Below are 26,624 nucleotides of genomic sequence, written 5' to 3' on the forward strand. Positions count from 1 at the left end.
GTGTATTACCGTGGTGGTGTTTCCTGTGCGATGTGTGTAACATGGATGGATAGATAGATAGATGCTCCATATGGCTGTCTGATCTCATCAGTGTGTTTCAGTGTAGTTCCTGGAGCAGAGTCAGACACACACACACACACACACACCCCCCCCCCCCCCCACACACACACACACACACACCCTATACAAATATACTTAAGCAAAATCCATGCATATGAATGCCCACATTCAGAATTTATATACACATCTATCACTCATGCTTGCACACACACACACACACAAACATACACACATTTCAGAGTCCTGCCAGCTCAGCCGATATGACAGTGTGTCCTCTTGTGTTTTTGGCTCCAGCTATTAATCGGGCTCTGACTGCTCCCTACCTGAGAAACAGGTGTGAGATTACCTCAGCCAGACGCCAGACTTGTACACACTCTCGTGCACGCGCGCACACACTGTTCAACAGATATTCTGGCAGGTTTTGATATTATATTTAATATGATAGTAATGTTTCAGTACTTGTATAAATTGACCTTCAGGAAGGAATTCTTACATGATATGGATCAGGAGCGCCTAATATAACAGTTGACCTCTTACAGTCACTGAGCACTTTATTAGGAATACTGTTCTAATACTTGGTAGGGGCTCTTTTTGCTCTCAGAACAGCTTCGAGCCGTCATGGCATAGATTCATAAAGATGGTGTAAAAGGTTCCTTTGAGATTACGTCCATTACGCAATTCCTGCAGATTTTCAGGAGCTGCAAATCTCCCATTCTGCCACATCTCAAAGGTGTTTGTTTGTTTATATGCATAGATTTTTTTCCAGTCCGATTGAATTCATTCAGATTATGGATTAAGACTGAGGTGTTAATATGCACACTCTGCTCGGAAAAGTCTCTGATTACATGCATGCTACAAATAGTCAGATCCAAAATGATGTGCATGAGTGGAGTACCACTTACCAAGTGTATACGTTACCCTTGATGACTATAATGCCATTGGATACAGGTGTTAACATGTCTGGTATCCTACATCTTGACCTCACTTACTCTGGTCACTGAATCCTCCTCCTCCTCTTTTTTTTTGTTTAGGTCCAGAAGGTCTTGGCTTCAGCATCACGTCCAGAGACGTCCCCCTAGGAGGCTCCGCCCCTATCTACGTGAAGAACATCCTGCCGAGAGGGGCGGCCATCAAGGACGGACGACTGAAGGCTGGAGACAGACTGCTGGAGGTTGTGATCTTAGACTTGTTGTTTGTAATATTCAAATCATATAAAAATAAGAGCCGAGCAGATCACATCACCATTAAATATAAAGACATGACCATGTAGGAGACTGCTTACTCTGTGTGTGTGTGGGGGGGGGGGGGGTCTACACAAACTGTAAAGGTGATTAGATCTTCAAAGTTTCAGGTTTTTTTTTATTTGTTTGTTGGAGGGGGGTGGGTTCCATCTGCACTGCTAGCTCACACAGGAAGTCGTGACCTCTCTCTAGGACTGTTGAAGTAACATGCCAGATTTAAGTATTGAACAAATTCAGATTTAAATAAATTTAGGGAATATTCTGCAGAGGCTCCCAGCATGATTTAGCCTTGTTAGTCAAACACAGCGACTATCAAAGTGCACAGCATGCCCCAACTGCCCTTCAATAATAAAAGAAAACAGCAACCCCTTTCAGCTTTAATGAGGTGTTTAAGTATATCAGTGTACTAACAGTCTTTTAGCAGCTCAGCGGCTCTGAGAAAAGCAGTGTGTGCTTTTAACAGAAAAGGACAGAAACACACTATTGGGACATTTGCTCTAGCATTCATTGTTTCTTCTGAAATCAAGGCTATTAAAGAGTTTATCCTGCGTTTGTTGGAGTAACTGTCTCTACTGTCCAGAAAGGGCTTTCTCCTAGATTTTGGAGCATTGCTGTCAGGATTTCAGTGCATTCAGTGACGAGAGCATTGTTGAATGTTGGATGATCCCCACCTCAACTCATCCCCACCTCAACTCATCCCAAAAATATTGAACGGAGCACCAACCATCATTCCCGAAAACACAGTCCCACTGCTCCACAGCTCAATGCTGGGGGACTTTTTACCCCTCTAGCCCACACCTATGGTGCTAATAGGTTCATGTTTATCTGGCATGTTTATCTTATTCAATTGGCAGTACTTCTCTACAGGGACTAGACAAGCTAGGTCTACTGATAAGTCCTCTGATTTGACTTATGGACATACTCATGGATGTGATATTTGTGAGGAATTGAGCTAAAATGAGTGGTTTGGTATGTCGTTAATGCGTAAGTCAGTTTTAAGAAGTCATTAATTTTTTATTCTGAGCTGTGCTGTGCAGTGGGCCTCTAATATCCCGATTTGGCACTCCTGCTCTCATGCAGCTTTCAAACTTGTAATGTGTTTGTACCTCCCACTAAGTGTTAAAGTACAGAAACTGTATAGGCTAATAGCTCTCCCAACCATTCTCTACCATTCAAATTCACTGCCTGGGAGGAGTGCCGAGGAGGTCTGCAGCTAAAAATAAGCCTTAGATTTCCTCTCGCTAGGGTATCAGTTAAGCCCTCTTTCATTAAGGTAGCATTCTTGCTGTACTTATCTTCTATCCTCCTGCATTAATACCTTAAACTCGTTCTTACTTTTACTGTTGCTATGGTGCTGCAGTGAACTAGGGCATGACTCACAGGCAAAGTTACTAACTTCTTTGTCCTTTCGGGAGCACTCCTGCGTCTTAGAAGTGCTCCGGGCTAACCTGCACTTCATCTCTTTAGCTACAGTGTGGTGTGTCTTCTGGATGGATGCTCTGTAAACTGATAAACTTTGTAATTGGTAAAGCCAGCTGTTGTGCACACACCCATGTGAGCCTAAGGTCACCACAATCACACCACAGACCTGGATGTGATCTCTGGAGTGATGGAGCTCCATCTCATACCAAGAACTTATCATCCAACATCAGCACCTGACCTCATGAACCTTTTGGCTGAATGCATTCAAATCCTCACAGCAATGTTCCGACTTGTAGTGTAAAGACTTACCAGAAGAGCGCTGGCTGTTACCATGTCCCTAAATGTGCACTCTGCTTGTTTCGCTGTGCCTCTCTGTGACTGGTGCAGGTGAACGGTGTGGACCTGAATGGGCATGGCCAGGAAGAGGTGGTGTCCCTGCTGAGAGCCACGCCTATGGGTGGCGCTGTCAATCTCTTAGTGCTGAGACAGGAGGAGACCTTTTTGCCTAGAGAACTGGTAGGTTGATTGTGTGTGTGTATATATATATATATATGCACATCTGTGTGTTTGACTGTTGTAACCTTGTATTCTTGTGTGCTTCCTTTAGAATACAGACTCTACAGAGCAGAATCCCAAAGACTTGGTAAGAAACACAAACACACACACACACACACACAACCAGTTTCCTGGACAGGGATTAAGCCAAGTCCTGGACTGCACAGTTCAGAGTAGAGACGTTCCATTGGAAGGCAAATCAGACTCCACAACTAGACTTCATTCTTGTGTGGGAAAGTTAAGCAGCTGCACTATTTGGACAAAAGTCCTGGGACACCTACACATTACACTGATGGGAGCTTTTATGACACCCAATCCTAAATCCATCGACATTAACATGGAGTTGGTCCCGCTTTCCAGCTCTAACAACAGGTTTGGAGCTCGGCAGTTACAGAGACAGCATGTCACTTCATGGCTGAGTTGCTATGGTTCCTAAATGCTTCCACTCTTCAATACTACCACTCACAGGTGATGGTGGAATATCTAGGAGGGGAGAAATTTCACCTCATCTGGCAACTGGCATCCTATTACAGTACCACGCTGGATTTCATTGAGCTCTTTAGAACCACCCATTCTTTTGCAGATGTGTGAAAAGACAGACTGCATGGCTAGGTGCTTGATTTTACACACCTATGGCAATGGGACTGAATGAAACGGCTAAATCCGGTGATTAAGAGGTGTGTCCCAATACTTTTGTCCAAATAGTGCAGATGTTGCAGGAGTTGGCAAAAACCTTCTTAACTTTCAATGGTCGTCAGTGTAAAAAGAGTTTATTCCAAGTCATTTTGGAGCATTTCTATTGGTCCATTTAACATAAAGTATGCAACAAAAAGGAACAGCTCCCAGATTCAAATTTCATCAAAAAGTAAAAATTGGCAAAAATGAAACTATAAGGTTGATGGCAACAGTATGATTTTGATATTGATCATATATTATTATTATATATTATTTCCATTTATTGGTTCTGATTCCACTTTATTCAGCCAAACTTGGTTAGAAGCTCGTTTGCATATTGTGGCCTTGTGTGACATCAGCATTTCAAAGAGGACGATATCAATGTAAAAATGAACAGCAGTATATTGCACTAGTTGCGATTTAATGGGAGTCAGTGGAACCCCCTGATGCTCCCCATGCACCCCCCATCCCACTAACCCCCCCCAGCTAACCTGATACAAGCAGGGAAGAACGCTGACTACCTGGTGCAGCAGAAATGTTGAACTGAGGGAGGGTCCCAGAGGACTGGGTTGGCAAGCTCTGTTATAGTGGATAATGGGTGTTATTGAGGTCTGTCAGTCTTGCCCATTATCCTCCATAATTTTTTAATGCTAGATTAGCGCTAAATGCTAATAGCGGAGATCAGTGGGTTTGCTGCCAGTAAGAGGGGTGTGGGTGTGTTGCCGCGGTGATGGCTTGGTGGGTTGGTTGGGTTCCCGTAAGCTCCTGTTCTTTCCGTAACCGAAAGTTCAGATTCCATCAAGCTCTCATGATGACTTTCACAATCTCTCTCTCTCTCTCTCTCTCTCTCTCTCTCTCTCTCTCTCTCTCTCTCTCATTTCCCAGTTTCTCTTGTTTCATGCACATTCTTTCTTTCTGTCTCTTGCACCTCCCTTCTTTCTTTTTCCTCTCACCCTCTTAGTCTTTCTCTCTTCCTCTTTTTTTTCTGTTTTTCTTTCTTCCTCTTTCACACTTTCCCTCTCTCTCTTTCTTGCTCTTTCTCTTGCACTGTCCCTTTTTTTACAATCTCTCTTGCTCTCTCTCTCTCTCTCTCTCTCTCTCTCTCTCTCTCTCTCTCTCTCTCTCTCTCTCTCTCTCGCTGTCTCTACATCTCTCTGGTGATCTCACCTGCTCTCTCTGCCCCCTCTCTGTGTGTCTCATCTCTGTCTCTCTCCCTCCATCACGTCCTCTCTGTCTCTCCTTCTGTTACTTACCCTCCCTCTCTCTGCCCCCTGTCACTTCCCCCTCCCCCCCTCTCTCTCTCTCTGTCTCTCTCTCTCTCTGTCTCTCTCTCTCTGTCTCCCCGTCTCTCTTGTTAGTAGACAGATATTATCAGGCTTTGTAATCCTCTCTGTAGAATGGTGTAATCGTCTGTAGCGCTCTCTGTTGCACAGACACTTTGATAACGCACCGCAGCTTCACACACACACGTGCGCATACACACACAGTCTCTCGCTCTCTCACTCTCTATGCATTAACTTTTTAAAGCTGATAAGATCAGAGCAGCAGAGTAAGACTGAGCAAAATGAGACACCACAAAATACTCACACACACTAGTGCCATTGAAACACACACACGCTGTATTGTTGTGTACAATGTAGCGACTCTGTTCTGCCGTCTGATTTTAGAGCAATTTGCTTAATGACTGCTCACTACAACTGACACCTGTGATATTCTCTCTCGTATGCATGCTCTCGCGCGCTCTCTGCTCTTTCCTTCACTTACACACTTTGTCTTTTCTATCCTGTCCCTGATTTTCTCTCCTCCTGCCTCTTCCCTCTATTATTCTAAGACACACACACACTGCAGCTGATGGAAGGCAGTAATTGTGTTATTAATGCACTCTGTGTGTGTCAGAGAAGGAGAGGCAGAGACAAAAGACAAACGTTTGAAGCGTTTCGGCGGCTCACACATCCTCAGGCTCTGTGTGTGTGTGTGTCAGAGAGCAGGTGTTTGGTATTCATGCTGTAGCTTCTCACACTGGCTGGCAAACAGCAGCACGGTTTTGCATGAGTGCCTCCTATTACACGCGCACACACACACATTTGCTGAAAAATCTTTGTTTACAGTGCAGGATGATGTCACGTGTGTTCTTCCCTCGGCGGCAGGCAGGTCAGGATAAGTGGGGAAGGGTTTATTGGGAACGAGGGGAAGAATCCCTGCGAGCTCCCTGGTTCAGAAGGACTTTGTGCTTCTTAGGAAGTAATGTCTGTCTTACCGTCACGAGTAGGAACAGAGTCGCAGGGCGTGACAGAGTAAATCTGAGGAAAGAAAGTTCAGCGGCTCTGAGGAACAGGGGTGTTTCCGCTGGAGATGTGCCTCACTGTGAACGCTGCATACTTGCTAATGCCTTTTGATCGGTTTGTGGGTTCAGAATCAGGCCAGTCAGTCCAGCTTCTTCCACAAATAAGACGAATGGTCCAACTTTCCAGAACCCCAACTGGGCTCTCTGACCTGTGCTTTGCAGTAGCTTTACCTCTGAGAGGAAGAGAGAGATGCTCTTTCATGAAAATTAATAAAAGAGAAACGACTGCATTATTGTTTATTATTATTATTATTATTATCATTATTATTATAAAAATATTATTAATACAAATATTTCCTGAAGAAAACGCAGACTACTTGCTTAACGAGGTTTCCAGTTTAAGGCAGCTGCAAAGCTGTCACTAGTGTTGCTAGGTGCTTTACAGGTGTTCTTGCTCTACAGTGTTGCTAAATGCTTTACAGGTGTTCTTGCTCTACAGTGTTGCTAAATGCTTTACAGGTGTTCTTGCTCTACAGTGTTGCTAAATGCTTTACAGGTGTTCTTGTTCTACAGTGTTGCTAAATGCTTTACAGGTGTTCTTGCTCTACAGTGTTGCTAGGTGCTTTACAGGTGTTCTTGCTCTACATTGTTGCTAGGTGTGTTGCAGGTATTCTTGCTCTACAGTGTTGCTAGGTGCTTTGCAGGTGTTCTTGCTCTACAGTGTTGCTAGGTGCTTTACAGGTGTTCTTGCTCTACAGTGTTGCTAGGTGTGTTGCAGGTATTCTTGCTCTACAGTGTTGCTAGGTGCTTTACAGGTGTTCTTGTTCTACAGTGTTGCTAGGTGTGTTGCAGGTGTTCTTGCTCTACATTGTTGCTAGGTGCTTTACAGGTGTTCTTGTTCTACAGTGTTGCTAGGTGTGTTGCAGGTATTCTTGCTGCCAGTTGGTTGCCAGTTAGTTGCTATATAGTTTCTGTGGTCTTGCCCTGTGGTGGCTAGGTGCTTGCTATGATGTTGCTAGGTGGTCGCTGTAGTGTTGCTAGGTGGTCACTAGAGTGATGGCTATGGTGTCCTAAGTGGCTGATATGGTGATGTAAGGGCAGTCACTGTGGTTTCTAGGTGGTTGCATTGGGATCGCTAAAGGATCACTAGGGTGAAACTAAGTGGTTTTTGCTAGGTGGTTGCTATGGTCTACCAGGTGGCTGATATGGTGGTGTTTGGTTGTCACTGTGGTTTAGTGTCCAGTTCTATCTCATGAATTTCCCATTCTTATTCAGCATTCTAACATCACAACGTATGAGCCAGGAGGTTTGAAGGAAGAGGGGATGCTTGACTTGTTAGCATGTTTGAAAACCTACACTAATCACTCTTGTGTATTCTCTGGAACTTCTGAGGCTCTTTCAGCTTCTTTGTGTCAAACTCTAACATTTGGTGAGCTAGGCAGGAGGTAAAGCTCTCTGTAACGGGTTTTGTACTCTTACTCAGAGCTGGGAGGAAGAAATGCTTGGCTTGTTAACATCTCTAGCACCTTTAATAAACCCAACCTTTACGCATGAACAAGTGTGGACATGCTGGCTAATTTAAAAGCATCTGGAATTTTCTCGAATGAAAAATAGACCATTCGCATCAGTGCTGATCAGTGGTCAGTATTATATTTGAGGAGTTTAATCGCATCATTTTTCATCCAACCCTTAGATTGACCTTTTTAAGTTTTGTTGGGCCGATCAGAATTAAGATTAATTACCATTGATTGCTTTGATTTCTGTGAGCTATTAAGCGTACATCTTCAGATTACATTGCAAGTGGCAGTTATCGGGGTTCAAGCACTATTTTTCTAATATGGAGCCAGTCAAGCTCAAATGATGGGCAAAGTTTATAGGCTATTTATAACATATAATAATACATATGTCTCCAATTTCTTTCCAGATTTTTGAACATGAATTTGCATAGTTGGTAAACTCAATCAGGTAAATAATACCACAGTAATTAGGCCTGTGTTTTAGTCCATTTGCACCAGAATACACCAGGAGGTTAAAATCCCTGAAGTCTTCTCATATAGAAACAGTGCCAATGGAGTTCGGGTTCTACAAGACTTTAGTTCCTGAACTTGTCACCTTTTCCAGAGATGTGTAGCTTATTCTTAAGCTTATTCTCAACCGTTTACCCACTTTAGACTGCAGCATTTCATGTTTCTCTGCGCCTCTCTTTTCCTGTCTCCAGGTGGAGGAGGAGGAGGTGGTGCTGACCCCTGACGGCACTCGGGAGTTTTTGACGTTAGAGGTGCCTCTGAATGACTCTGGGTCGGCGGGCTTAGGGGTCAGCGTCAAGGGTAACCGATCGAAGGAGAACCACGCTGACCTTGGAATCTTTGTCAAGTCAATCATCAACGGCGGAGCTGCCTGCAAGGTGAGACCGGATCACACACATGCTCACTCACATGCGACCACTACGACACACATACATGTCCTCGCTGTCTCTCTGCCTCTCACATGCAGGCATCTTACTCATCTCACTGACACGTTCACACACCCTCTGTTCTTCAGTTCAGTTCTTCTCACACACACACACACACACACACACACACACACACACACACACACACACACATAAAAGTCCTATACAGCTATACGGCTCATGAGCCCGTCACTGATGTTCATAGTATTTGACAAGTAAAGGAAGAGCTGTCTTTTCCAAGCAGTGTCATGCTGGCCGAGATGCTTTGAAAACTGTTTAGCATTCATCATATGACCTGCAATCTGCAGTCAAATCTGTCTTTACTGCAGGGCCATCATCTGGTTTACGAGAGCGAGAAAAGACTAGAGTGGCCCTGATCTGATAACACGTACTGGTATAAGGTCGAAATCTGCAGAAAAAGCTGGATTGAATATCGATAGGAAGGAAAAAAAATTGTATCCGATCCATTCCTCCACCAAATCTAGTGTGAAAGGGAACACGACATCAGTGTGTCATCTGATGATGCATTTCCTGTGTAGACGTCGTTGTGTTTAAGTAGTTAAAGGCTATGTTCACACAGCAGACAAAAATGTCCCGAATCCGATCTTTTCTTTTCATACGTGACTCAGACTTGCTACTTGCATGGCAGTGTGAACAGAGCTAACCCGTGGAAACACACAGAGTGTCACCTTTTCAATGTGTTTAAAGAACACTGTTGTATGTGCGGCCAGAATCCGATGCGCGACCGATGTGAGCACAGTCTAAATCAGCTAGCCAGATTGGAATTCATGCGACTTTAATGTGAATCTAGTTCAATTTTCAGCATAACTTTGCACCCCCTTGAACCTTACATCACCAAAAAGCTTGTTTCTTTGGTGTGCTTCATGTCTTCGCTAAGGAACACAAAAAAGATCAGGAAACAATGGGGAAAACGTAAACAAAGGCTCTTCAAAATCAAGTAACGTGACCGATTTGCCTGGCAAGTTATGTGAAAAGTCTATTAAGTTGCCTTAAATACCTTTGCCATCATTATATCCCATCTTAGAAAGATGGGGTCAGAGAGTTGGGTCAGCCATGCTATGGCCCAAGGGCCTAACAGTTGCCAGCTTTGCAGACCCATGTATTGAACCCACAACCCTGTGATCAATAAGGCAGCACTGAGCCACCACTGCCCTTAATATTGGTAAGGAAAGACGCTGGATGGCTGTTAGGGGTTGAATGAATGTGCCAGGCGGAGGATTGTGTTGCCCATATTGGTCAGTTCAGCGGTGCAAACTTTTCGGACTAATGCCTGATACAGAAAACAGCCACAAAGGTCAGTAAGTTTGGTCAGATTTTGGATGTTTTGCTAGCTCTGTGAAAGTCGCCGAAAGATATTTAAGCTCACTCAAAGTGCTTCAAATAGTATACGTTTTTACGGATACGTAAGTAAAAGGTTTTTATTTTGTTTTTTTTTTTTATCTATCAATAAGTGACACATGGTCACTATGTGTTAGGGCACAGGTGCCTGACCTATAGTCTGCTATTTCATATAGAAAGCCACATAGGTAAAAGGGTGACCTGTCAGTACACAGCCCTTGCTCAGCCACTAGTCCTATCCAGGTTACGTAACCTGGGGTGGGTTTACACAGCAAATTACCTAATGTATGCTAATTATGTAGCGGTTTCAGATGGTCTCGGCCTCTTTGAGAATTTCCGTTGTTGAATTGTCTAATCCTGTTGAATGTTTTCGTTATTCTTCCCCTTCTACAGGACGGTAGACTGCGGGTGAATGACCAGCTAATTGCGGTCAACGGAGAGTCATTGTTAGGGAAGACCAATCACGACGCCATGGAAACGTTGCGAAAGTCCATGTCGACGGAGGGCAACAAACGAGGAATGATCCAGCTGATTGTGGCGAGACGATTGAACAAGCGCAATGAGGTAATCGGACATGAGCTCGAGATATCGGACAGTGAAGAGGGAGACAGAACAGACAGTGAAGAGAGGGACATCAGACACTACAGAGAGGAGGAAAGCTATGACACCAGAAAAAGAGAGAAATGGAAAGAGGGATCAGATAGCGGAGAGCGAGAGATTGGACATTGCTGTGGGAAGGAGAGTCCAGAACGCAGAAAGTACAGAGAAGTGGAGAGGCCAAATGAGCGAGAAACTCAGAGATATGACACAAGAGAGAGCTGGAGCGAGAGATCAGACAGCAATAATGGAGAAATCAGACACTACAGAGATGAAGAGATATTGAATTCTAGAGAGCGAGAGATTAGACACTACAGGGATGCAGAGAGATATAATATTAGAGAGCGATCAGACAATAATGAGAGATGGAACAGACCATACAAAGGTACAGAAGGATATGATTCTAGAGAGACTCTACAAGAGAGATTGGACCGTAATGATAAAGGGAACAGACCCTACCAGGGTGCAGAAAGATATGATTCTAGAGAGACCCTAAGAGAAAGATCAGCCAGTAATGAAAGGGAGATCAGACCCTACAAAACTGCAGAAAGGTATGATTATAGAGAGAGACAACGAGACAGATCAGACCATAATGAGAGAGGAATCGGACCCTACAAAGGTTCAGAAAGATACGATTCTAGAGAGACCCTACAAGAGAGATTGGACCGTAATGATAAAGGGAACAGACCCTACCAGGGTGCAGAAAGATATGATTCTAGAGAGACCCTAAGAGAAAGATCAGCCAGTAATGAAAGGGAGATCAGACCCTACAAAACTGCAGAAAGGTATGATTCCAAAGAAACACTACAAGAGAGATCAGACCAAAAGGTGAGAGGAATCAGACCCTACAAAGGTACAGAAAGATACGATTCTAGAGAGACCCTACAAGAGAGATCGGACCGTAATGAGAAAGGGAACAGACCCTACCAGGGTGCAGAAAGATATGATTCTAGAGAGACTCTAAGAGAAAGATCAGCCAGTAATGAAAGGGAGATCAGACCCTACAAAACTGCAGAAAGGTATGATTCTAGAGAGACACTACAAGAGAGATCAGACCCTAATGAGAGAGGAATCAGACCCTACAAAGGTACAGAAAGATACGATTCTAGAGAGATACCAAAGCAGAGATCAGACAGTAATGAGAGAGGAATCAGACCCTACAGAGAGAAGGGAAAACCAGACAGCAAAGAGAGACCACATCACACAGTAACATGGAAATATGACCCAAGCTTAAAGAATGAAGGGAGAGAAAGATCTGATTCTAAGAATAAACAGATCAGACAGTACAGACAGAAGGACAGATCAGATAGCAGAGACGGAGAAAAGAAGTATGGTTCTAGGGAGCGGCTCTGAGAGAAGATCAAATGCTAGAGACAAAGTGAGGAGATGCAACCAGGAGATGGAGTGATCAGACTATACAGCCGTGAGAATGTCTAGAGAGAGAGAGACTGGCGTCATTCGGACCACATAGAGAGGGAGATGCGATATCGGTGGAAGACTGGATTTTATTGACTCTGGACACTCTGAAATGGTGGCTAGTGTGGTGGAATTATGGAAAAATGTCATCCGTCAGACCTCAGAGTGCGAGAAGAGTATAAGTTGCACTGTAGAGAGAAGGGAGCACTTGACGAGTGGATTTTATTCCTTGGACTCTTGTGGAGCTTGCCCGTGCGAAATTGCTGTGAAATGTTAATAAATATCTCCGTAAATTATGCCAGAGCGCCATTAAATGTCTTCGCTCTCTCAGCTGATGTAATATTTATACATTGAGAAAGAGCCAATATTTAATGTGCTGTTATTTGTTTTTTTTTTTGTTTTTTTATATACATTTTATGACCAAATTAAAGGCATTGATCCTCACATTTCTCTGTATGCTGTTGTTATTATGGAATAGAGCTCTACCATGCAACCATGTAGAGATGTAGATAGAGTAGATTACATTTCATTGGGATTAATGGTAATATCTGATCTGGCTGGTGAAGAAAGAGGCCTTTTTTTTTTTTTTCTTTCTTTTTTTTTTTTTTTTTAAGTTGTTGTTGTCGTGTTGCTGTCCCTCTAGAGATCGCCTGTTCTGAAATAGATGTGATTTAAGACCAGCCAATCAGGTCACAGCGTTTTGCACAGCACACTCATCCCCCAGGGCTTTCTGGGAATATCAGCAGCATTTCTGAGGGGATAAAACATATGACCCTTACGCACACACTTACACACACACATAGCTCACTTGTACAAAGCCGTCCTGTAATTCATAATTGCTGTGCTTGTCCCTTAAGGTTTGGAGTCTTACTGTAGGACACGCTTAATGATAAAAGGTAGTAGAACAGGGAGAGGAAAGGGGCCATGGAAAAACTGGTACAAAGAATAGCACTGTTTTTATACATGTACAAAGAATAGCACTGTTTTAATACATGTACAAAGGATAGCACTGTTTTTAGACATGTATAGACTCCCACGTTAACTTGACTTTATGCCGTTGTGCACAGTTCTGTCTGTTGCTCAGCAGCCATGGTCTACTGTGAATTGTGCGTTGCAGTTGCTGTTAAAATTACATATTGAGCACTGGTGCATGTCGTCATATCTAATTATTTAGTCACTATTTTATAAAGGTTTGCAAAGTCCCAACCCAGCTTAGATGTGGTTTTACAAGCCTATTTACTACCCTGTTATTTTACATCTAAATGAAACATACTGACTTTCTGTTTACAGTGGGCAAATGGTAAAAAATGAAGAGCTCTACCTTTGCTCTAGCATAGCCTACCTTTGTTTTAGAACTGTACGGTGTGGGAATGGGTAGCTGGAGAGATTGTTGCAGTGTTAGCAGTTTAGCCTAGCATCCACTCACTCTCCTGGCTTTTGCGTGTTGAGCTCCACTTTTACTTCCATGGACTCTGACACTGGCAAAGCTGCAACCGCGAGACCTAGAGGCGCGCTTTCTAATGTCGTCAGTCGGGAGTATCCGCAACACCATATTCTCGAATGGCTGGTGTGTGTTAGCATGTCACAGTGGATTTGTCCAAAGGCTTTTGTGAGTGGGCTGGTGGTATGTACATTTTTACGGCTTTTTTTTTGTAATTGAGATGGAGAGAACAATGTTTGCGGTTTACAACACATTATTTTCATTTTCCAATTTATTTATTTATTTATTTATTTCATTTTCCATCTTTAACTGGGAAAATCACTTTCACATAGGCTAAATGAGACAACAACTGTATGTATGGTGTAGTGTTGACAGTAAAATAGTGGTAAATGTGAAAAGCTAAGTTCTAGTTCTTAAAAGGCCCTACATTTTAGGCCAAAGGCAACTCCGATATATTGAGCAGTGCCTCAGACATACAGCCTAGTTTAATAGTTTCCTGTGATGTAGACCTCAGGTTCTTATCAAGTGGACAACTCTATACGTTTCTTTAGGTCGGGGCTGTTCAGTCCTGGTCCTGGAGATCTCCCACCCTGCAGAGTTTAGCTCAACCCTGAATCTAACACTGCAACTGAACGTTAGAGTCAGCTGTATTGGATCTGATCTCTCTTTAGGGTGGTAGATCTCCAGGACCAGGATTGAGCAGCTCTGCTCTAGATCGATGTGTTTTCCTCCAAACCTTTTTTTTTTTTTTTTATAAAGAGATGTACATCTAAAGTGTTATGAAGAAAAAGCTAATCAGAAAATGAGAGCAGCATGGGCATTCACACAGCGGACTTGTCTGATCGGACTGTCTGTTTACCACGAGACAAACCAGAGTTAATCAGATCATTCGTAGTCGAACCACAGACGCAAACCACTGTATGACCAAATCCATGCAAAAGTCCACTCAAATAATGCACTGCAATATCAGGTTCCCAGCACTGCCGTATACATCAGGTCTAACATCTGGAATGCTTTATCCTTTTTTCCCTGATAAAACACATTAAAGTATCATGTAACGAATGACTTTTACAAAAACAACATTAAAAGCCAGAGAACACTGACCAGATAAAGACGCATGATCCACTCTTAATCATGAAGCTTTCCTAGTGCGATGCCATGGACGAACTAGAGATGTGTGAGAGTGAAGAACCTTTTCAAGGTCTAAAGAACATTTGCTTGATATGAGGGGTCTTCATGCTCTCACACATCTGTTATAAACATGGTTCAGGTGGATCCTCCAGAACATCCCTTGTGTGTGTCTGGTCAGTGTGCTCCAGCCTTCAGGAGTATATACATTAAATGAATTACCAGTGTAGTCACTGAGGAGGAAACGGAATACTGAGGACTGCTAAATAAGTAGCAGCTCTAACTGGATGAAGATCCCCTAGCCGTCCGTTAATCAGAGTGTGTGGATGTATTCATGTATTAGATGCGCAGTAGTTTGTCTGAAGTGATGCACAGTTATTGCTGTTCCTGCTGTGCAACAAGATGTCCTACTACTTTGTGTGTGTGTGTGTGTGTTTGCTGTCTGTATGTATTTCAGGGTGAAGCACCATGCAGTCCACGCGGCCCCGAGCAGACCCCGAGTCCAGCTCTGGACGATCACGAGAGGAGAATCTCGCACTCGCTGTATGGAGGCATTGAGGGGCTGGATGACAACCTGAGACCCCGCAACAACATGGCCAGCAGAGGAATGGGTGAGACCCGGCCTCCTTTATTCATTACACTTCTAGCACTCCAATCACATGCGGTACCATGTTCTTCTCCATGTTCTTCTCCATGTTCTTCTCCATGTTCTTCTCCATGTTCTTCCTGACACCATTTCAACTCCAGATTGTTCAGTCTGATTGTTTGATTTGGGCTTGTATCCAGCTTTTTGATCAAATGTACAGTTGTTGTGTTTAGCATAGGGCTGGGTGATATGGTAAAAATATTATCACGATATTTAAAGATATTTTCACGATACATGATATTCATCAGGATAGATGAGATCGCAGACGAAATGCATCAATAGTGATGGATTTTCAAAAACTACCATCCAAACCCTCTCCCATATTTAGTACAGTGATTTTTTTTTATTAAAATATGCTGCACTTCTTCCAGTCAAACCAGACTAATTGCACTGTTTGCAATGAAACATGCAGCTGATCAGTGTTATTTAAACAAGGTTCATATCCTCGATATGCTTAAAAAAGCATGTTGTGTATCACGATAAGAACATTGATCACGATACAATAAAATATCATGTCATATTGCCCAGTTCTAGTTTAGCATCCAACTAGCAAAACCCTACCAACCACTAAGCACCACCATGGCAATAACCTTGCAACACTGTAGCATCTATCAAACACTTCACAACACTGTAGCAATCATCTGGGATACCACAGCAACCACAAGAAATGCCATAGCAACCACCTAGTTTGTTTCCCCCCTGTTGGCCTATGTAGCAACAGCCTGGAAGTGAGAACCACTTGTGCAGCCATTCACAGTTTCCTTTAGGAAATGCTCTTTATTTTCTAGTTATTTTTTACTGCTACTTAAAATAAGCTGCTTATAATACGAATTTCCATATATTTTGCCAAGCTATTCCAGTAAGACCTTGTCTTGTTTTTCTGAATAGCCCCTGTGAGTGTATGTGTGTGTGTTCCTTGTGTCAAGTTTGGGGTAACATCCTTGTACTGAGTGCTCTCTGCAAAACAGCAGTGTGTCTGGATTTCCCAGGAGCGGATCAGATTCTTGCCGCCGCAGGATATCGGCGCCAATTTCCGTCTCTCATATAGACAGTTTTAAGGACAACACGCATACACACACTCGCGTCTGTCGAACATGGGCCCCAGCAGACACGCACGCAGACGCCTTGTTGTGCGGGAGTTTTAGTGCAGACGAGACTGCAGTAATAACCCAAATCCAGCATTAATGGCCTGCTTTAAAACTTCTTCTCAAAGTTGCTACCCCAGTCTGACGGCAGGGCGAGAGCGTTTCCTCCAGTCCTCGAGTCTAATGCGATTGATGGTAATATTTCCCCCTCTCTCTCTTTCTCTTTGAATGAGGGATTATGATGATATTGATGTTTAATTATTTATTCCGGTTGTTTCTGATCCCAAGCCCCGCCGGCTAGACTAAACACAGTTTAGTGTTTTCTTATTGGAATGGATCGGACCTGGGTCATTAAAAGAAGGCTACTTAAAGAAGCTACTTAAAAATGTAGCAAGCTAAGCTCAACTACATTTAATGCTAACCCTTACAATAAAGTCAAAGCTGTACTTAAAGTACATATATATATACTGTATATGCAAATGTTTGTGGATGCCCCTTCTATTGAACGCGTTAAGCTACTTTAAGTTGCTGACACAGATGTGCAAATGCACACGCACAGCTTGTCTGGTCCTTGTAGAGAAGTATTTTCAATTGAGACCATGCATAATTCCAGGTGTGGGCTAGAGGGGTATAATAGGGGCATTTAGCTGGGGAGCAGTGGAACTGTGTTCTCTGGAATGATGGTGGTTCTCCTTCCAATACCTTTTGGGATTAGGTTGGGGGTGTAGTTAGGTGGTGATCACCCAACATCCTGACCCCACTAACGCATCTGGTCTTTGAATGCAGTCAAATGCTCTCAGCAGTGCTCCAATATCTAGTAGAATGTCCTGCCTGGACAGTAGAGACAGTTACTCCAACAAAAGCCGGAAAAACACCCCTGATTTCAGAAGATTCATTGAATGAGCGGGTGTCCCAATACTTTTGTCCGTTCCGTGTGTCTGATACATTTGCACAACCTTTCTTCTGACAGTCAGTTCTGTTTTAAGGCTTTAAAATAGATGTTGGAATGTTGGAACGTTCACTTCCGTCCAGCCGCAAAAGCCGTAGTGAGGTCAGTTACTGATGATTCTTGGATGGTGTTTGAGGTCAGGGCTCTGTGCAGGCCAAGGAAGTTCTTCCAAGTCTTCATGGACCTCGCTTTGTGCATGGGGCCATTATCATGCTGAAATTGGAAAGATCTTCCAAACAAACTGTTGACACACAGTTGGAAGTGCTCGGTTCTCGTCTTCATTGTATTTGTATAGTTGCTGTATGCTGTTACTTACACTTGGCACTGTTCACCCAGCAAAGCATTCATCAGACCACCACGTGTTAAAGCATCAGTTGTGAAAGCCCATTCCATGAAGCTTCCAACACACAGTTCTTGACACAACCGTATAACTAAGAATGCAGTCTCGCTCTGTGAGTGTACTACATGGCTAACCTTTTGATGATTCTTCTTGATGTTACCATTGCACTATAACAGCACTTACGGTTGAATAGGGCAGCTTCAGTAGGGTAGAGGTTTGTGGAACTGACTTGTTGTCAGATGTGTAGGTACTGTATGTGTGAAGCCAAATGTCCCCGTGAGTTGTCGGGATCCTGCCCGCCCCTTATTACAAAGTCCGGGAAATGTAGTGAATAGAGCAGGTAATTTTCCTGAGAATTCACAAGGGATGTATAAATGTGTTGTAAACAAAACACTGCTATTTCCGCAGTGTACCGTTTGCATCCTGCCATGCCTTCTGTCGTGCCTCCTGCCGTGCCTCCTGCATGCGCTACACAGGCGTCACTCCTAGCCTAAACCACACAGTACTTCCACAGAAGGATAGCTCCGGAAAATGTCCTGAGAATCAGTTTTGGACATCATGTGAAATCAGCTTAAGCTTTCCTATAAAAACAATGATTAGTTAGCACAGCCTCTTATGCCTAATCACAAATACCGGACAGTCTTATGCAAATGTTTGGGCACCCATGTTCAGATTTTCTTTAAAAATTAATAAATATTTTATTATTTAACTAATATTTTCTGCACATTTTAGACCCTGGTTCTTTTAATTCTATTAAACATGTTTTGCTTGTTTTCTTTAGCTTTCTATGCTAAATTAAGCCACTGAACAGTCGTAATGCTTCAGAATGGGCAGAAGTGGGTCTCTGTGGAGCATAACTTCTTTACCCTGCAACAAAACGGAATTCGACCTGGGGTGCAGAAACTTGTGCATGTGACTGTATTTAAAAGTATGTACTTTAAGGTAAGGTTTAAGGTAATTTGTTTAGGTTGAAAGTCTGTCTGGCTCAAAAACTGTAGGGAATTCATTGCATTTAGCAACTATTAAAGCTAGCCCTTCACCTTGTTAGCATCAGACTGCCGCGGACTGACGCCCGCACTGGCTAGGCATTCACTTAGTGATGAGGGAGGGCCTTCATACTCGTGCAGAGAGGGTGAGAGCAGTTGTGCTCTCTTAAACTCCTGAACACGGATAGCTGTGGCATTTTGGGGCATTGAACCTGCGACCACATGATGGTGAAGCCAATGCTAAGACAGTTACACTGCTTGTGGGCCCCTTAATATGCAGGTTATGCAGTAACTGCATGCTTGTTGTTTACATGTGTAAAGCCATAATCAGAAGAGCCCTGGTGAGTTAAAAGTGACCACTCCTGCTGTTTTGGCTCTACTGACCACTGTTTCAGAGTTTAGACTGTTTGGACAGGCAGGAAGCCTAAAACATCTAAAACAAAGAGAGGCCTCAGTAACTCGGACAACCACTCTGTGCAGTTGTGATGAGCAAAAAAAAAAAAAAAAAAGCATCTCAGACTTCACAGCAGGTTCATGACCATAAGGCGGATGGGCTACAACAGCAGAAGACCACGTCTGTCAGCCAAGACCAGAAAGCTGAGGACACAGACTCAATGAAACTGGACAGTTGAAGACTGGAGAAGCATAGCTGTTTTTAATGTGTTTAGAGGGTAAAGCCCTAATCAGAAGAGCCCTGTTGAGCTAAAACTGACCGCCACTGTCCTTTAGGCTCTGCTGACCACTGTTTCAGAAGTGCGGACAGTTGGACAGGCAGGAGGACAGACACCTAGATGGCTAGAGAGGCATATTGTGGTTCAAGGACCCCTCCTGAGGTGTGATGCCTTGTGGGTAATGCAAGAAGTGGTAGGCTTGTCAGGGCAGTGCGTGTGTGCGTGTGTGCGTGTGTGCGTGTGTGCGCGCACCCACACGAGGGCCCTGGGGCTATCACTCTCTGTGTGGTGAGGATTTGACAAGAACAGCAAAATGACAAACCCAGCAGGGGTTGAGGCTGACCACACACACACACACACACACACACACACACACACACACACACACAGATATGCAGACTCATTGTGTCCAGTTCTGCTGTCCACACTGCAGTGTCATACAGACTGTTTTGGTTAACTGTTTATGGAACAAACCAAACAACACATTCACTCTCACCACACACACACACACACACACACACACACACACACACACACTCGCAGTGTAAAACTCATACACACTCTCATGAGATCTGTTCAGCCTTCCAGCTTTCCTTCAGTCTGAGGAAAATCTCTCTCTCTGCCAGATACACTGATTACACACACACACACACACACACACACACACACACACACACACACACACACACTCGCTCTCTATCAATCTCATTACCCATTTCTCTCCCATTCTCCTCTTCCTCTCTCCCCTTCTCTCTCTCTCTCTCTCCCCCCTTCTCTCCCCCTTTTTCCTTTCCCTTTCATCCCCCTTCTCTTTTTCTTCTCCTTCTCTCTACTGTCTTTCTCCTTCTTTTTTTCCCCTCCTCTTCACCTCCTCTCTCTCCCTCTTTTCTCTTCCACTCTCTGCTCTTTTTTTCTTCCCCCCTCTCTCCTCCTTCGCTGTCCCCTCCCTCTTTCCCCTCTTCCCTTCTCTTTCTCTCTCCCTCCCTCTCCTCCTCCTTTCTCGTCCACTCTTTCTCCTCCTTCTGTATTTTGTTCTTCCCTTCTCCTCCTTCTTTCCATATCTCTCCTCCTTCTCTGTCCTTGCCTTCTCTCCCTCTCCTCTTCTCCTTCGCTCTTTTTTTTCGTCCCCTCTCCTCCATCTGTCCCCTCCCTCTCTCCCCTACTTTTTTCATCCCCTCGTTCTCTCCTTCTTTGCTCTTCCACTCTGTCCTCCTCCTTCTCTCTCTCTCTCCTCTGTCTCCCACTTCCCTCTACTCTTCTTTCCTCCTCTTTTTATTTATATATTTATTTATAAGTCATGCTGCTCTCTCTCCTCTTTGTTATGCTCGCTCCTTCTCCCCTTTTTCTCTCTAACATTTTCAGCTGTTTCTCTATTTTTCCCGGTTTTCAGTCTTTTTTGTCTTCATGTATTTATTTTACTCTCTCTTTCTTTCACTTTCATCGCTTTCATTCCCCCCTCTCAAACACACACACACACACTTTGTCTAGCTCTGTCAACCCTATCTGTCAGTGTCCCTTTCTCTGACACACACACGCACACTAGAAGAAGATAATTTGGAATGCAGCAGTGTGGAAAATGGATATACAAAAGTAACCATGCAGACTGCCGCTGGCATGCATGTTAATGTGCTTAGAGACAGAGAGACCGAGAGACTGAGAGCGAGCGAGCGAGAGAGAGTGAGTGAGTGAGTGAGGAAAGACAGTATATTTCCAGTCAAATGAGGACTTGGGTGTAGGGTTTAAGGAGGCTGATACAATTCTACCCTCACCGTTCAGAGCTGGTTTAGGACCAGCGTGGTTCTCTCGCTGGTAGAACAGAGCATTTCCACCATAGGCAGAATTCCAGAGTAAAGACCGGACGGGAGGAACGTTAGATCTTCCCAAATAGATCTAATGTGATAAAACATCTGTATTGTCGCAAAACTACAACAAACTGGACCGTTACAGCAAACCTAGGGATTGCAAGTGGATCGGAATCTTAAAAGCCAATACCGATCCATTAAAAATGCCTGGATCCGCCCCCAATCCAGAGTCACTCAAACGGATTCCCTAAAAGAAAAACTCACTCGTTCTGCCTGAGAGAAGCACAAAAGTGAATGTGCTTAGTTTATGAAACCGAGGCCATCGTGAAGAGTGGTAACATGAGGCACCACTATGAGACCAAGCACGCACATTTTCAACAAAGCTGAACACAGAGGTTAGACCTACCCAAAGCAACCAGCTTAAATAACCTGCAGCGAGCCACAGCGGCACCGCAGCGCACTCACAAATCCACGCTGGCAACAGTGTCTCTGTCTGGTTAAAGACCTGCTAACAGAAACATGGTTACTTCACCCACTAAACTGCAGGTTTTTTTGCTCGTACAGTGAGGGTCTACATGTTTGTGCACACCCCTTCAAATGAATCAATGCATACAGCTACTTTAGGTTGCTCCCAACAGAACAGGACTCTCCAGAGCAGATAAATATGGTGCCTGTGTTCACCAGCATTTGGCCGTAGAGCGGTGAAACTGTTGTCTGGAATGACTGTGCTCCGGCTAATTCCTTTGGGGATGGGTTGGAAGTGAGGTGGAGTGGTGATCTTGACCTCAACATCTCGACCTCACTAATGCTGTAGTCGCTGAATGCAATTCAATCATCTCAGTGGTGCTCCAGAATCTAATAGAAACCCTGCTTCCCTGGACTGTAGAGACAGTTACTCAACAAACACAACAATCAGTGAGCAAGTGTCTGAATACTTTTGTCCAAATAGCCTAGTACTGTATTTTCTGAGGACTATACTTTGGATGTTGTGGGATGTATGAGATTTATATCGCTTGTTTTTTCTCTGGGGACATTCCACCCAGAAGATACGAATTTGAGGGCCCTATCTTGGTGAATTTATGTTGTGGTGGTTTGTCCAGATGTGTCTCAACCTCTACTTTTCAGATCATTGCTTTGAGGATTTGATTTGAGGATTTGTCTTTTCTAACTTTCTGGTCAACACTTGCCTGTAGACTCATGTGCGACTGCTCCCGAATGGCCCATTCTGTTGGCAGTGTTTTTCTTCGGAAACTACAGTAGTGTGTGTGTGTGTGTGTGTGTGTGTACCTTAAAGTAGCTGTCTCTACTTGTTAGAAGTCCAGAGAAATCTCTGGGTGCATAGTGTATGCTTAATGTTACAGAGAGCAGACCCATTGTGTTCTTTCTGGACAGCCGGTCATGGATGGCTGATCCCCGATTTGGGATTCAGACTCCGTGCGAGAGATAGGACGTAACCCTATTAGCCATTTGCGCCACTTGGGGTCACTTTCATGTGCTGAATCCAGAATGAGGCAGCTTTTCTCCCTCCATATGGAACTGTAGGGATGCAACAGTGCTGGAATTGTGAGACAGTGCTGCTGTGCTCTCCGTTCAATACTTTTGAGATGGGTTGGGGGGTTGGAGATGAGTTGGGGATGAGGGGGGGGGGGGGGGGGGGGGTGGTCATCCGACATCTTGCTCTTGTTGCAAATGCCCTCGATTTCTGAAAAAACAGAGAACAGGCAGGCGTCCCAATACTTTTGTCCACATCAGTTGGGATCTCAGTCAGATCTGTCCAGTTATCTTCCGATGCAGATAGAATTCCACTGGACTTGTATATCCCTAATGTGTTGAATGCTTTCTCTCTCTCTCTCCCTCTCTAGGCCACTATCAGCTGTCTCCCACGGTCAACATGCCTCAAGATGACACGGTCATAATTGAAGACGATAGGCCCCCTGTTTTCCCTGCCCACCTTTCTGACCAGTCGTCCTCCAGCTCCCATGACGACATGACTTTCGTCATGGAGGCGCCGCCACCCTGGACTCAGGAAGTGCCCTCTCAGAATGACAAGTAAAGGAAACCAGAACTTGTTATTTTTTTTATGAGTTTTATTCGTTTTAAAATCTGATAACTGCAGCAAATCAGATTTTGTCAATAATGCATTCAACATGTTTACAAGCACTTCAGTAATCTGATAATGAGGACGCAGAGTGTACATGAGTCACACAGTGATCACGTTTCTTTCTAAATGTATGCCGTGCACCTTAACAAACCCAATAATCTTGTGAAAGCGCGGCACGTGACAAAAACTCCCTGCCGCAGGTTTTCTGTTTAACTGTTACATATTTTTTTATGGTGCATATTTTTTTTATGGTTTTGAAATAAGCTTTTGGTGTTTTTTGTTTTATTTTCCTGGGAAACTCTTTATGCCTTTATTTTGCACATGCACAAAATAACTAATGCCATCAGATTAAATTTGTACATGCTATAAAAAATAAATAAATAAATAACTGACATTCATAATTAATAACTTAAAATCCAATGCCTGTGCTGAAATCCAGCCTTTTTTCTGAGATCTTACAATTCATTGACTGTGTTACAGTCCAGACTTTTTTTTCTTCTGAGAACCCAAATCTGATGACGGTGGTAAAATCTAACTTTTTGGAGATTTTAAAATCTAACAATTGAGCTGAAAGCCAGCTTTTTTTCTCTCTTCTGACATCTTGCAATTCATTGACCGTGCTAAAATCCAGGTTTCCTTTTTTCTGAGATCTTGAAATCTGATGACTGCTAAAAGCCAGCTTTTTTTTTGAGATCTTAAAATCTGTTAATTGTGCTAAAAGCCTGCTTTCTTTTCCCTTTTGAAACTTTGAAACCCAATGACTGTGCTAAAATCCAGGGGTTTTATGATCTTAAAATCTAATAACTGGGCTAAAACCCAGCTTCGCTTCTTTAAAGATCTTGAAAGCCAATGACTGGGCTAAAATCCAGCCCTTTTTTTCTTCTGAGATCTTGAAATCTAATAACTGGGCTAAAATCTAGCTTTTTACCCTTGTATTATTTTGAAATCTGTTAAATCACTTGAATATTCAGAAAACCGCCAAAAATTTAACATTAGTAAACACACTCAATTGATACAGTATCAGTTCTCACATTTGTTGAATTCAGTGGACAAATGTGCATTTGACTGAAGATGTCAGTTTAACTATTTAAAGCTACTTCTGTTGCCACTCTTTGCATCTTCCCGCCCAGTTAGTCAACCATAAACTGTTTATATACTGAAAAACAATGGCAGTGGAAAAGGAAATCAAAACACAGGTCAGTCTTAAAGGCCTTAAACTGCCTAAATATTATACATTGACTCTGGAGAGCGAATATGTACAGTAGGGCCTTTTGAAAGCTTACCTTATTTAATGAGCAATTCCGTTTCATCTCCCAGCTGAAAAAAAATGAGTTTTAATAATAATATAATGACTTTCTCCTTAAACTCAGTCATTCTGAATAGTAATAAAAAGATTTCATTCCTTAAAGTCAGAGTTTCTGAGTGGTAATGAGAGGATTACATTTGTGCAGTGACTGAGCTCATGGATTTAGACTCTGGATTTTCTTTTTTTTTTTTTTTTGCTGCTGTTCCCTCCCCAGCTTTCCCCATCACTCTGTACATTCTTGTTCTCTCTAGCTGTCTTCCTCTTCTGCCATTCATCTGTCCATATATTTTCTTTGTCTCTCTCTCAGGTCTCAGAGTATAGGTGGAGAGGATGCTGCCGGGTCGTTTCAGAGGGAAGGCTTCGGAAGGCAGAGCATGTCCGAGAAACGCACTAAACAGTACGGAGACGTCAGCCAGCTGGACATCATCAAGACCCGCAAGTCCAAGAGCATGGACCTCGGTACTCTACAGCTTAATCCACAGCCCAGCAGTTGTTTTTAATTATTCAAAGATAATGAACAGCTGGTTTTCCTAAAGCACAATATGGTGTACAACACCAGTGATCTGTCACATGCACCAATGCGCAACACCAAAGCCTAAGCCTGGCCGTTACACGCCGAACACAAATAGACAACATCGGCAGGGAGCAGCGGTTCTCTTGGGATCTCGGTGTTGTTTAACACAGTGAATCCTAGGTGTAAATCATTAGGAGTTGTATGGTCGTTTTAGGACCGTTTGTGGAGTTCCACAGGGTTCCAGTTTAGGGTTTAAGAAAGATATGTAAGATTGGGATGGTGACATGGTTGTGCAAGAAACATGTGGGCCTATGAGCAGGGTTAAGGGGTTAAGCCACAAAATGGCAAGCAGACACTGGGAAGGCTGCTTTCTGTTTTGGAAAAGTGAAAGGAGCACAGAGTTAAACCACCTTATTTAGGACCTGAAACTTTGAGCACTTCCGCACTTTGAGCACTGAGTTCGAGCTGCTTTTGAAGATGCTAGCGCAATACGTGACAATGCAGAGAGCAAAGTATAGCAGTAAGCCGTGAGAGGTTTGTGCAGTAGTGTGATTTTATAACACCTAACAGATGTTCTACACTTCCTTTTCCTTTGGTGGAATTACTGTAGAACACGCTCTTAAGAGGCTTATCGCTTTAAGAAAACAGTGAAGTCATAAAATGTGCTAAAATAACCATTCCAAAAAACTATTAACGTTTCTAATAATAGGGTTGTGGTAAACATTCTAATAAACTTCAAATGCAAATTTGTTTAGAGCATACTGTAGATACTGGTGCACCTCATAGGTCTTAAAGTAACAGCTCCTGTACCTTAACAGTGTCTACCAAAAAGCTATTTACGATTTAGCCATGTGGGAACATACAAATATGCATATGGCTTTGCATATAAGCCATAATTTATGTTTGCATATAAGCCATAAGGACTACTTTAGGGCTGTTTAGTACTACTTTGGGTAAATCTTCCATTTAAAGCTAAGACAGACATCTAAGCTCTCATTGTATTGTAGTTTTACAGGGAATCATTGAGAAAATTATTCAATTCAAAGACTTGCACTGAATAGGAATTGAGGGTCAGTTTACCCTGTTAGCTATCTGCTAGGTTGATCACCCTAATTCTAAATGCTGGAGAAATTTAAGCAGTCAGCCCCTCAGTTTAAACAAAAAGTAAGGTCTTACTTCACCACCAGTTGACATCAGTCCGTTAACAGCTCAAGGTGTTTAGCTAGGGGTGGGCAATATGGTGATGTTTTATCGCATCATAATCAATTTAGTTATCGTGATGGACAATACAACACAATAGAAATCTGATCAACTGGGCATATAGCCTGATTTTATGGGCTGAAGTACAGCACTGTACTTCGTATGGGGAAGTGTTTGAATGGCAGTTCTTTTTAGAATCAGTCGCTACTGATGCAGTTCCTCTGATCACGTGTATTGTGATAAATATTGTGTATCGTGGAAATGTCTAAATAACGTGATGTTTGACATGTCGCCCAACTGCATTAAGGGTATCATAGGATTGCATTCATCAAGTATTTTGCAGTTGCCTTGCTAATTGTTATACAGCCAAAAAGTATGGGACACTGGGACACAG

General features: G+C 43.2%; 1 protein-coding gene across 2 annotated transcripts in view; it reads left to right on the forward strand.

The window, feature by feature from the left end:
- Positions 1-26,624, forward strand: part of pard3ab (par-3 family cell polarity regulator alpha, b) — a 185,061-nt gene that overhangs the window by 77,378 nt on the left and 81,059 nt on the right. For both annotated transcript variants that reach the window (XM_072668370.1, XM_072668371.1), the window contains exons 10-17: positions 1,092-1,231; positions 3,111-3,239; positions 3,331-3,366; positions 8,456-8,641; positions 10,442-10,612; positions 15,088-15,241; positions 22,972-23,158; positions 24,824-24,975. In XM_072668370.1, coding sequence (XP_072524471.1) covers positions 1,092-1,231; positions 3,111-3,239; positions 3,331-3,366; positions 8,456-8,641; positions 10,442-10,612; positions 15,088-15,241; positions 22,972-23,158; positions 24,824-24,975 — 1,155 coding nt within the window. The remainder of the gene's footprint in view (positions 1-1,091; positions 1,232-3,110; positions 3,240-3,330; positions 3,367-8,455; positions 8,642-10,441; positions 10,613-15,087; positions 15,242-22,971; positions 23,159-24,823; positions 24,976-26,624) is intronic.

The sequence above is a fragment of the Salminus brasiliensis genome, chromosome 23, assembly GCF_030463535.1.
Source record: "Salminus brasiliensis chromosome 23, fSalBra1.hap2, whole genome shotgun sequence".
Lineage (NCBI taxonomy): Eukaryota > Metazoa > Chordata > Actinopteri > Characiformes > Bryconidae > Salminus > Salminus brasiliensis.